This window comes from Mustela lutreola, chromosome 3 (genome assembly GCF_030435805.1).
Source record: "Mustela lutreola isolate mMusLut2 chromosome 3, mMusLut2.pri, whole genome shotgun sequence".
Taxonomy (NCBI): domain Eukaryota; kingdom Metazoa; phylum Chordata; class Mammalia; order Carnivora; family Mustelidae; genus Mustela; species Mustela lutreola.
Genome location: NC_081292.1, coordinates 48,822,937 through 48,835,516, shown reverse-complemented (window position 1 = coordinate 48,835,516; position 12,580 = coordinate 48,822,937). Strand labels below are relative to the sequence as shown.

At 34.8% G+C, this 12,580-nt stretch overlaps 1 protein-coding gene across 1 annotated transcript in view; it reads right to left on the bottom strand.

Annotated features, from left to right (window-relative positions):
- Positions 1-12,580, bottom strand: part of CNGB3 (cyclic nucleotide gated channel subunit beta 3) — a 170,960-nt gene that overhangs the window by 75,191 nt on the left and 83,189 nt on the right. Inside the window, exons 5-8 of the mRNA XM_059166079.1 lie at positions 11,229-11,381; positions 10,032-10,240; positions 3,686-3,736; positions 819-905 (exon numbers count right to left, since the gene is read on the bottom strand). Coding sequence (XP_059022062.1) covers positions 819-905; positions 3,686-3,736; positions 10,032-10,240; positions 11,229-11,381 — 500 coding nt within the window. The remainder of the gene's footprint in view (positions 1-818; positions 906-3,685; positions 3,737-10,031; positions 10,241-11,228; positions 11,382-12,580) is intronic.

Below are 12,580 nucleotides of genomic sequence, written 5' to 3'. Positions count from 1 at the left end.
CCAATAGTGCAATTGCTGGGTCATAGGGCAGTTCTATTTTCAACATTTTGAGGAACCTCCATGCTGTTTTCCAGAGTGGCTGCACCAGCTTGCATTCCCACCAACAGTGTAGGAGGGTTCCCCTTTCTCCGCATCCTCGCCAGCATCTGTCATTTCCTGACTTGTTGATTTTAGCCATTCTGACTGGTGTGAGGTGATATCTCATTGTGGTTTTGATTTGTATTTCCCTGATGCCGAGTGATATGGAGCACTTTTTCATGTGTCTGTTCGCCATCTGGATGTCTTCTTTGCAGAAATGTCTGTTCATGTCTTCTGCCCATTTCTTGATTGGATTATTTGTTCTTTGGGTGTTGAGTTTGCTAAGTTCTTTATAGATTCTGGACACTAGTCCTTTATCTGATATGTCGTTTGCAAATATCTTCTCCCATTCTGTCAGTTGTCTTTTGATTTTGTTAACTGTTTCCTTTGCTGTGCAAAAGCTTTTGATCTTGATGAAATCCCAGTAGTTCATTTTTGAAAGATTATTATGTAAGATTATGAAAGACTCATTTTCTTATTATAGTTGCATTTAGAAATATAAAGGCATTCCTATCATAGATTATAAAAATACCTATTGTGAGATATAGAATAAAACAATCAAGAGCAACTTCCATCAGTAGAAACAATGATGTTTTGCCTTTTTAAAAAAATTCATAGTATTGATGAGGGCAGAAAAATGGACAGTTTGGGAAAAATTAAAAATATTATACTTTTCAGACATTTAAAAACATTTCAAGATTTCCATTACTATAAAAGAAAGTTAAATATAGTTATCTTACCTTTAATATCCTATTTGTCCTAAATACTGGATTAAACCCGAAGAACAGGTAGAAAACATCAAATGGCATTACTGATACAACATCCAGCTGTTGGAAAAACACATTCACAATCATATTGTGTTTATGTGCTTTTTTAGACATGGATTGATTTATATCAATGTATATATAAGCTGACCAGTCACCATGAATTATTTTTTGTTTAATATAAAATTGCCTTCAGTAATATGCCTGGTGCCCCTGAAAGGTATATTTGTACCATGAAAATAAGAAAACTGTTTTGTAGACTATTTCCAATGTATTTCATTTCTACCTTCATGCATCTGAGCTCTCTTTAGGCACTGCATTTTCTGCAATTTTTGTTGAGTGTCACACACACTTCAGAGATGGCATGGCTACTAATGTTAAAATACATTTTAATGGTGTTTTAAACATGGGACTCGGGCTGAAAGTCAAGTCTACTCTTGATATTATTTGAGATCACTGCATATTAACTACAATTGTATATATATATTTTAAAGATTTTATTTATTGATTTGACAAAAGACAGAAACAATGCACACAAGTAGGGCTAGTGGCAGGTAGAGGGAGAGGGAGAAGCAGGTTCCCAGCTGAGCAGGCAGCTCGATGTGGGGCTGGATCACAGGACCCCAGGATCATGACCAAATGGAAGGCAGATTTAAGTGCATAACCCACGGAGCCACCCAGGCACCCTGCAGTTGTATATATTTTATGTTTCAGCCTATTCTCCTGTATTCAGGGCTGATTATATTGTTGGTGGTTCATCCAGATGCCTCAGTTCTTTCTATTGTTCTCCAGTTGGGATGATACTGCTAACAATAAATTGCTATGAAATCTACCTATTAGGTAGTGTGCAACGTAAGACAGAGGGAAGGTCAGTCCCATTTACAATTAATCAGTAACTCCAAGAGAAGAAGCTTTTGAAAGTACTATTATAACTAAAAAAGCATTTTAAACTTTGTCATTTAAACTTTAAACTTTTATTCTGGTTTTCTGTTACCTGGGTAGTTGTGAAAAGGCAACATCACCTCTTGATTGTAGTGATGACAGTAAGAAATTCTTCTATGTAAGATAATAATTCATTTTCATTGATTTATTCATTTTCGTTCATTTTTACTTGGATTTGAAACCATGGTTTTGAAAGAGTACATTTTAAAAGCATTTAATGTATTTAAGACATATACGAACAGCTAAGAGCTTTCTGTAAGTCCATACATATTAAAAGGGAAGGTTGAGGTAATTAATTACATATCAGAATTTTGCAATAGCTTCATGCTATTGAAAAGAAATAAAACTTTCAGTTTGAATTAACCGCATTGGCTATTATAAAAAAAATCCTTACTGAAAATATTGGTTTATAAATTACATCATATCCTGAAACCTCATTAATTTTACCTTACAGATATTGAGTTTGTAACAAGTTAAGAGGTATACAAAGCAGTTACTAAAATAATGTCTTATAAGCAAGAAAGCAGGAGCATTGAACTGTTGACTTGTCTAGAGCTACGGCAGTACCCATGTTTTCTGGCTCAAATCATAACAATATTTTTAAAATTTTTGAAAGAAATTTATTAGAACTAATGTGTCAGAATTGTGGTCTTTTTACTTGTTGTGTATCCAATTGCTCAAATGCCCACTGGAATTATCTATGCAGTCATTACTCATGTTTGATATTAACACATTAATATGTAACTTGTTAAAGATGATTTATTTCTCATAGAATTTTAGAAAGTTGAATTGAGTAAGAACTGACCAATACTGAACTTTGTACAAGGCACTTTGCAAAACATGTTGAGGTTGAAATGAGTAAAATGTTTCTGTCTACACAATCTAATAGTGGAATAATGAAACACAAAAATAGCTCTAATACAATGCTCTAGAGAAGCAGGATGTTTTAAGGGAATTCAAAAGGATTGACCACAATTAAATGTAAAATTTTACATTTATACATCCAAATTAAATATATGAGTTAATTTTCACTTATTCAAATTCAAGAAAATGATTAAGAACTTGTAATAAGTTTTGTGACATTTAAGAATAGTCATCCTTTTGTGGAGTTCATCAAAGTAGTGTAGATTATGAATATGTCTGAGTATGTGGCAATTTTTTTTACAAAGAAAATTAGGTGCAGATAAAAACAAATTTAAAGAGATTTTAATCACCACAGATCACCAATGGGGACAATTTGGCACCTAACCCCAGCTGTGTATTGTTATACAAAATCTGAGGCCACAAAAGTGTGGGAGGTTGCAGTTTACTTATACATATTGGGTAACTTTGGATAACTCCTAAACCTTTGTCTGTTTCTCATAGTTTGGAGGAACAAATAAAAAATAACAAAGTACTTGGGTATAAATAAAATGAGTGAAAAAACCATACAATTATACTGTTATTTGAGGAAAGAAAGGTTTCATGTTATTGACATAATTGCTTCTTCTTTTTTAAATTTTGTTTATATGAACAAGAAAGAAATAAGACTAGAAAAAATTAGATAGACTTTTGCATCATCATGGTACATGAATTGGAGGATAGCATTCTGTATGGACAAGACAAAGTATACTCCATACTCCTTTATTGACGTATTCATCAGAATTTAAATGTGACCGCTACCATTTTGTGGTTGATAAAGATCCGAATGTTAAATTTCACACTTGCACATTCATGGAAGTCTATCATGTAATTATTGAGAAGCAAAAACTTTAGGCTTGCCTTTGCCTAGAACTTCATCTGTATAAACTTTGTTACAAAGGCTATGAAGGACATTTTTTAAAAAAGAAATTTATAAATGGGACTTAAAATCAAAATGGTAATGGATTATTTGAACAATTCTGAAACAGTAAGTCACCTACCTGAAACTTTGTAGAACTCCTGTAGTGTCTCTTTAACTCATTTGAATCCACCTGAAATTTTATATTTATATTTTATATTAATTATACTCAGTTTCATCAATTATTTTCTCACTTTAATAAATATGTATACTTATTTCTCTCAACTGGTTCCTATAACTTCAGCCAATAAATATGCTCTATCTCTCATCTCTTTAAATAGAATAAAATCTCCCTTGTCATTTGTTTTCTTTTTGTTATTGATCTATTGTTTGTCATACTCAAGCTTCTTAAGAAAGTTGTCTGCATTGCTTTATTCTGCATCTTTCCACCATATTTATTCCTCAACCCATGGCAAATTAGTGGCAATTTGACCTTTGCTCATTTCTCTTATTCCATTAAGACTGTCAATAAGAAGTCAGGCACTAACATCTTCCTCATGATCATGCCCAAGAAATCCTCCATAGTACTTAGCATTCTTTTATGGCATTTACCGTCTTTTGAAATCACACATGTATTTCTTGGCTCATTTATTTAAAATCAGTTTATTCCATTATATGGTAATCTATCTCAGGATGGGGTTGACTTTGTTTAGCAACTGTACATAGCTAGTGGCTAGAATATATTAGGAAACCAATAAATACTTATTGAATAGATGAATAGATAAAGGAACAAAAAGAGAAATAAAACTTTTTAAAGCATTTGATATTTGGTGGGATATTTGTTCCTGAACCTCTTTCTTTCTAAAGACTCTGAAACGCCATTTTTGGTTTAATTCTTCAGTTCTAACTTTTTGGTGTCCTTTTTTTTTTGATGCTAGGGATAGCCATTTAAATGTCAACATTCCCCAGGACTCAGCTCTCTTCTCTTCCTTTTTATACTTGCTTCCTAGAAAATTTCATCCACTTATATGGTTACAAGTATCTACTGCCACCTAATCTGGAGCTGTTGACCTGGACAAGCAACTGCCTTTTATCTTCACTTAGCAGTGCTGCTTATATCAGATTGAATTTACACCAAACGTGAATTCATCATCATTCTCCACTCCCCACTAGCCTAACTATCTTCCCACCTCCAACCCTTCCTGTTCTTGGGTAATCCTATGAGCATCCTCATCTATCCTGGTCAGTCATCCCAGCCCACACATTCTCCCTCAGGTCCCCTCACCCATCCAGCAACAATTCTACTGATTCTCCTTCCCACAATTTTATTATTATTATTTTTTATTATTATATTCAATTATCCAGCATATAGTACAATTTCCTCATGTCCATTCTATCCTTTTGGCATGGGTCTTTTTGCCCTAAGATTTGTTCCCCTTGGTCCATTCTATAATGGTAGCTAGATGATCATGCTCAATCAGATTACTTAACAATCAACATTTATGTGAAATCCTCTGATTCCACATGACTTTAAAAAAAAATACAAGCTCCCTTTCATGGTCTACAAAGGCTCTACTTTCTCTGTCTCACTCGCCTCCTACAGCATCCCACATCCACTTTATTCAGCATCAGAGTTTCTCACTTTCATGACTTTCCTATGCTGTTTTCAGAGCTTAGAACATATGTTTTGTTCCTTTTTAGTGGGGGTGGAGGTGTGCAGATAACTGAAGTTCATTCATTAAGATCTGGACCAGGTGTCCTCTCCTTCACATGGTTTTCTGTGTGCCTCATAACCCTTAGAGCTTATCATTGTCATGACTCCCATTACAAACCCAACCATTTTTCTTTTGTCTGTCTTTCATGTGCTGAATTACTTGAGGGTGAGGTCCTTATCTTTGTCTTGTTTTTCCAGTTTCTAATGCAAGCAATGTCTAACACGTAGTAGGTGCCCAATAAATATGTGATAGGTGATAGATTAAGAGGCATTTGTTACCATTCAGACCTAAAAGAATTAATGCTAATATTGGATTTGCTTCTTAGATTTTGGTTATAGGTAGGGAGGAACAGTCTTTGTCCTATTAATGAGTTGGCCAAAGTATTAGAAACTGGATGCCTGGAAGTAGTGTCTTTTAATAATTACCATCCAGACTATCCAAGTTCAGAAGTTTTAAACTTCTGCTGAGCAGTATTAACTACTGATTAGCCAGCTCCCTAATTCCTGCTCCCCACACCCTATTTTGATTGTAATTTTTACCCATACATATATACTAAATCTTACAGAAATATACTAGTAGATATATAAGACATGCTCTTCTAATGATTTTTACTGTGAAACTCAATGGCTTACTGAACCATGGTAGACAAAGATAGAAGTTTAAGTTGAATCATGTACCAAGCTTGAGTAAAACCAGTTAGCTCAGTAAAATCAGTTCAAAGCTTATCTGGGACTGACAGAAACATTTCAAGTGCTACAAAGTTAAAATACCGCCCTCTCCTCCAACCCTGGAAGAACGTTTTTAGCACTTTTATCCCTTTAATTTCAGGCTTGTCTATGAATCTATGATTGAATAAATGTAAATGAAATGAAAACTTTTTTGATTAGATAAAAATGAGATCTAGTGATTCTAAAATATCTCTTCTTTGGAGCACTAAATAAATTTGGCATCGTTAAATTTGGGGTTGTTAGTTTTATGACGACCAGCATGTTTACTGGTAACAATTAGGCACTTACTTAAACAATGTTACCCATTTAACTCTCTTTTTCTTTTTAAGCCTTATCATTATGCAAACAACATTTCTTCAGGAGAGGCTTACTTTAGAAAGGATATGCTGACTGCACCTAAGTCTTCCTCCAAAAGATAATTTTTGAAGAAGCTTTACACAGGTACTATTATATTTATACCTTCTGATAAATAATTCATAGAAATGCCATAATTTCATGTAGAACAAATGGATGTGTTTCAAAAATAATAACATCATCTGAAACAACTATAATGCAGGTTAAATAATTATTCAAGGAGAGAAGATCCTTGAACCAAAATTGCCATTTATCCTCCCCTTCAAACATTTCTTGAATATACTCTCTGAGTTCCTAAGATAGAGAGGGAAATGAATTGGATACTGTCCTTACACTCAAGAAAGTTACTATCAGGAAAGAAAGAGAACTATAGATACAAATCAGAGACATTATGGGAAGTTAAATGTATGGATATTCATTCATTTGATTCATTTAACAACTTACTGTACATTTTCTAGATTCCAGATTCTGGCCTAGGTCTACACATTGTCTTATTTAATCTTCATAATAGGTTTATGAGGTGAGCACTATAATTCCCATTTTATGGATGAAAAGATAGTACTTAATGAAAGGTTACATTTGTTTTCTTCAAGTAATGTTATTAGTAAATTGCAGAGGCAGAATTTGACCCTGGTCTGTTTGTTTCTACTACATCATAATTAGCCTCATTGTTATTTAACAATTAAATAATAGAAGTATGAATAAAATGTACAGAGCACAGAGAAGGAAGTGGTTAATTTTCTTCAGGTCAATTTCTAAACAGTAACTGAGAAGACTAAGTGCCAAAAATGGTTGACTACAACATCAGGTCTGATTGACATTGTCACTAGGCAGCACTGAGCATTTCCATGAATCGTGATGGGTAGGTTTAGCAGTGTTGTGGGTATGATTCTCATATCTCTAATCCTCATTATCATTTTCAGCTTTATTTCTGCTGTCTATGAAGGAAATTACAGATAAGAGTCTCTTTTGTTGGTCTTTGATACAAAATTCTTCTATTTGTGTAGTACCGTTTTCAGAAGAAGGATATTGCAAATGAACACTGTGCAAAACTTGTAAACCCTCCGAATTTCCTCTGTTGTGGTCTTTTGCACTTTTCTTACTTATCTGTTTTCCAAGGTCTTGGGGGAATTAATATTTCCATCTTCCAACCCTGAAATGCCTGGCAATTGAAGATATTTAATAAATGTTTGTTGAATGAATGAATGAATGAATGAGTGAATGAGTGAATGAATAATTTGGCAGTGTACCAAAAGTAGCATAGATAGCTTAATTTAGTCAGATGTTCAGTTTGGGTACCTGACTTGCATAGTCTTCTTACCAAAATGTAATCAAGTTTCAAAGGCTAACACCACCTATTCTGAATTAAAGAAACCATTAGATTTCTTTTGAACAAACAAAGCAATTAGTTCCTGCTCTGTATTTGTAGTTTGTGATAATGCATTTTAAATAGAGCCCATTGAGTGTGTTTTTATTGGTTATTTTTCTTGTTTTTAACACTCCATTGTGTGTAAAGGGCCTCTTAGAAAATTGAAAATAAGTCTCCCCTTACTGATTTTGTCATTTTCCATTTGTCAAACATTGATTTTCTCCCCCCTTGTGCATCTAATGGAGGTTGAAATTAGCACTCTTTTTTTGTGTGTTGTTTACTTCTTATTTGTACACCACCATCATCATTTATCAAGTTGCCAGTGAGCTCTGGGGATAGTACTGGTGAGCTGACTAGTGCTCTGAAGTCCACATAAGGACTATTTTGAATAGATTCTTGCTACAGCTATAGCTCTTGACTTTAGAATTTCTTTCTAGGAAAGATTTCAAATAATAGGAGGATTTCTTCAGGAATTTTTTTTCTAAAAGAAAACAATAACCAAAACTTCTCCTTTCAGCTTTATAATAATTTAACACTGTCTGTAGACTCAAAAGAAAATATTCAGGAGATTAAAGAACCCATCTTTATTTTTCAAGAATATGTATGAACCCAAGGAGCCATGTATTCCCTCAGTCTTCTCTTCCTACTGTGACAGAGCCATTGGAGGGTCTGTTCTGTGCAGTTACCACTGAGATTGTGAAGAAGATATTCCAGTGGACATCAGTTGGAAAAGAAGTATCCTTCTAGTTAGCTGGGGAAGGGGCTGAGGAGTAGAGGCTTTGAGATTTGGGTATGTGCTTGTGAAAACATATTTTTCTATTAGGTTGACTGGACTGCTTATGAAATTCACTCAACACTGAGAATAAATCTAGGAGAAAATAATTTCTCCTAAGGGTAAGAATGGTAGTTTCTGAGGTAGGTCAGTGCATTTGATGATGAGAATTAGGATGTGATAAACATGGAAAGTGGAAGAGTGAATAGAAGAGATGCCAGCAGATACCATATTAATTATAACAACCCCAAAAACCACAGGTGTGTTTTATGTGCTTGAGATATGCAACTGTCTGCAGGGTGTGTGGCTTCCTACTTATGGTCTGGCTGTCTCAGTGAGGATCTTGATGGGTCATTGTTAAAGCACTCTCTAATAGCACACTTTGCAATGGTGAAAATATCCTGTGCTCTCTGATATGGTAGTCTTTACCCAAACATGATTATTGGACACTGGAAATATTGAATTGATAGTGTGGCTGAGAAATGAATTTTTAATGTTATTTAATCTTAATTAAAATTAAATTTGAATAGACACGTCTCTTTAGTGGCCACTATATTGGACAGTGCAGTGAACCTACACTGATTAAAAGGTTCATGACTGACAGCTTTTCTTTTTTTTTTAAGTTAGGTTTCCCCAAAGTATCAAGATCTAAGACTTGTTTTCTGCACTATGTACAGGTATTGTGCTCAGTGCTGATTATGCTGATTATGCTGAGTCTGTGTCCTAGAAATCTTATAGCCTAGTGCTTTCTCACAACACCAGGTTGTCTCCTGAGGACGCTGAGTGATAAAAATGAGTGTTATAATACCTGCCTTATTCTATTCAGACTACTTGAGGTGTGCTTCCTAGAGAAATACTTATTAAATCACTTCTTTTTGCATACATAATTTATACATTTTTAAACATTATTTAGGTAAAATATGTATATGGTTTTGACATTAGAGACCTGGTTTTATCTTTCTATCCTCACATATTATCAAATTCTGAAAAACTAGCCAAATGAACCAACATGGTATGGTTGGAATGAGCATGGGTGTTGGAGTCAAGATCTGGATTTAAATGCTGCCTCAGCTGCCGTTCAGCTTTGTGCCTTGAGCATATCACCTACACTCTTCAAGCCTCAGTTTCCTCTTCCTCTTAATAATATCTTTATTATAGGGTGACTGAAAGGATTAAATGAGACATTGTAAAGAAATTAACTGGAATAACAGTGACAGCTAACATTTAATATACACTCATTAGGCACTCAACATAGTTCCAGGCATCACTTCATTTTGTCTTTCCATCAACACTGTGAAGGTACTATTGTTATTACTATTTTTAAGATGAGGAAACTAAACCACAGGGATATTCATGGTCCCCTGCACATAGTGAGTTCTCAATGGTTGTTCTGTTGTTGTTGTTGTCATTATTACTGTACTGGTGGTTTCCAGTGGTTAAACACTCATACAGGCAGAGATAGCCAGTCAGACATTAAATAGTGTTGTAAATTTATTTTTGTAGTTCAATCTGATATTTGTCAGTTTCTGCTTTTCCCCAGTTACACTTACTATTATGTCTCCTCCTTTTATAAACTGGAGTCTGGGCTGGATTAATAGCATATCGCAAAGGTAGATGATATCACATATGATGTCTGTAATAAACCAATAGTGTGTGTTGTCTGGTGTTTGATACGGAAAGACGATGCGCAGTGGTATAAGCCAGCAGTTCCAGTTATAAGCAATGGTGACGAGCAGAAGCCACAGGAGATAGTGTCGATCTAGAAAAATCCAAATGGCATGTAGCAAGCATTAAAATAATTCTCTTGCTTAGTTTGGTAACATTGGAGCCCTTTCGTCTGGAGCTAAGCAAATTGTTATAAGAGGGTCTATTAAAATTCAGTGCAATTCTGACTCTACAGTAGAAAGCACTGAGCTTTACAAGGCTTGTTGAGTGATCTTACAGCTCTTCTGACTTTGGAGAGAGGCATTCCTTTCTTGTTGACAAGTGGCCTTTCTGAGTCTGTCCCTGCAAGGAACTGTGCTACATGGATCTAGGAAGAAGAGACCCAGGGAATTCAGAGGTGCCCTGTTTGGATAACTGCAGCAGCAGGCACTTTGTGCATCAGTAGTTAAGCTGCAGGGTCACCCAGGGAGGTAGACAAAAAGCCACATCTTGCCATGGCTTTTTGTCTACACCTTGCCGAGTATGGCTGACCTAGAGAGGGCAGAGAATCAGCCCATTAAGGCAGTCTATGTCCTTTCACACATTGCTTTCTTCTGCCCAAGGGAGGCCATAGGAAAGGATTTGTTCAGTTAGAATAATCAACAACATGAAGGCATGAAAGAAGACAGACACTTCATAATGACTTTTTAGGGGAAGGGTGTCAGTATACATATCACTGAATGCTTTGGTACTTTCTTTTCAAAAGTAATTATGGACAGCATAGACCCTGGACTGCCTTTTATTTATTTATTTTTATTAGTCAATCAATCAATCAATCACTTATCTATTTTGATGATTATACATTTACTTTATTCCTCATTATCCTGGCATGCTCTTTAAAAACAGGCAGGAATATTTTATCTCTTCCCTTCACCAGAGAGTGCCAAACAATCCATAGCATATTTAATATAGTTTAAATTCTGCTTTCTAGATGGATTCAGGATGTGGGCTAGGGAGAAATGGAAGCCATCTGTGACTTTGGGTTATAGGGGTTTTGGTAATATCTAGCCCTCCCACTGGGATAGTCTACCCTTTGATGGTACCTGTGTATGAATCTATGCTTCTTGGAAGTCTAATTCGTTTTAGGTACTCTGTCAGAGGCATCTTCTGGAATTTAAAACACAGTATTTGATAGTAGTGTTCTTCTTTTAGCTTAGCATTGCTTTCTTGTGTTGATGGTATAGCTGTGGGCTTTGCTTTATAGGGAAAAAAAAGAACACATTTTAAGAGGTCAGGTTAGCTTAATGAGAAAAGCTTGGATTTCTCAAAGTCAGAACATTTCAGAATGTTCCCTTCTCAATTTAGGTAGATAAGGCGTGTTATGACTTTGAAAATAGCTACATTAATGACAATATCCAGGTAATAAAAACACTGAAATTTGGAAATAAACAGCAGATTTAAAGCTTCCCAGTAAATTATCCCAAAGGTGTTACAAATATCATATTTTAATTAATTAATTAATTTAAAGTAATCTCTAGGGGCACTTGGATGCTTCAATTGGTTAAGCATCTGCCTTTGGTCATGATCCTGATCATCAGGTCATGATCCCAGGGTCTTTGGATTGAGCTGCATGTCAGGCTCCCTTCTCAGTGGGGGGCCTGCTTATCTCTTAAGAGTGCTCTGCCTCTCTTCCTGCTTATGTGTACTCTCTCTGTCTCTCTCTCTCTCAAAGGAAAAAGAAAGAAAGAAAGAAAGAAAGAAAGAAAGAAAGAAAGTAGGAAATTTCTACACTCAATTTGGTGCTCAAACTCACAACCCCAAGATCAAGATTTGTATACTATACTGACTGAGCCAGCCAGGCACCCCAAAATTAGGATATTTTAAATACAAGCTAATTCTTACATATTTTGTAGCATAAATAAAGTTAGAATCCTTTAGATTTACATTGAAAAGTATCATTACAAATATACATCATGCCACAGGTTTTTTTTTTAAATTTTTTTATTTTTTATAAACATATATTTTTATCCCCAGGGGTACAGGTTTGTGAATCACCAGGTTTACATACTTCACAGCACTCACCAAAGCACATACCCTCCCCAATGTCCATAATCCCACCCCCTTCTCCTAAACCCCCTCCCCCCAGCAATGCCACAGGTTTTAATTTCATGCCTCTTTAGTCTCACACATATCTTTCAAGTTATGCATAAAACTCAAAATATTTTTTTAACTTATCTTTATCAAAATATAATGACTGATTTATTATAGCTTCTTCTTTTAAAAAATACATAATATATAATTACAAATATAATATTATATAAATGTATATAATATATACTATATAGTGTGTATATATATATACTATATAATACATAGTTTATTTTAAAAATCCCTTTTATGTTATACAGAATTATAAGGAAACCCTCAGCTCCATCTTATATAATTAACAGTCTGA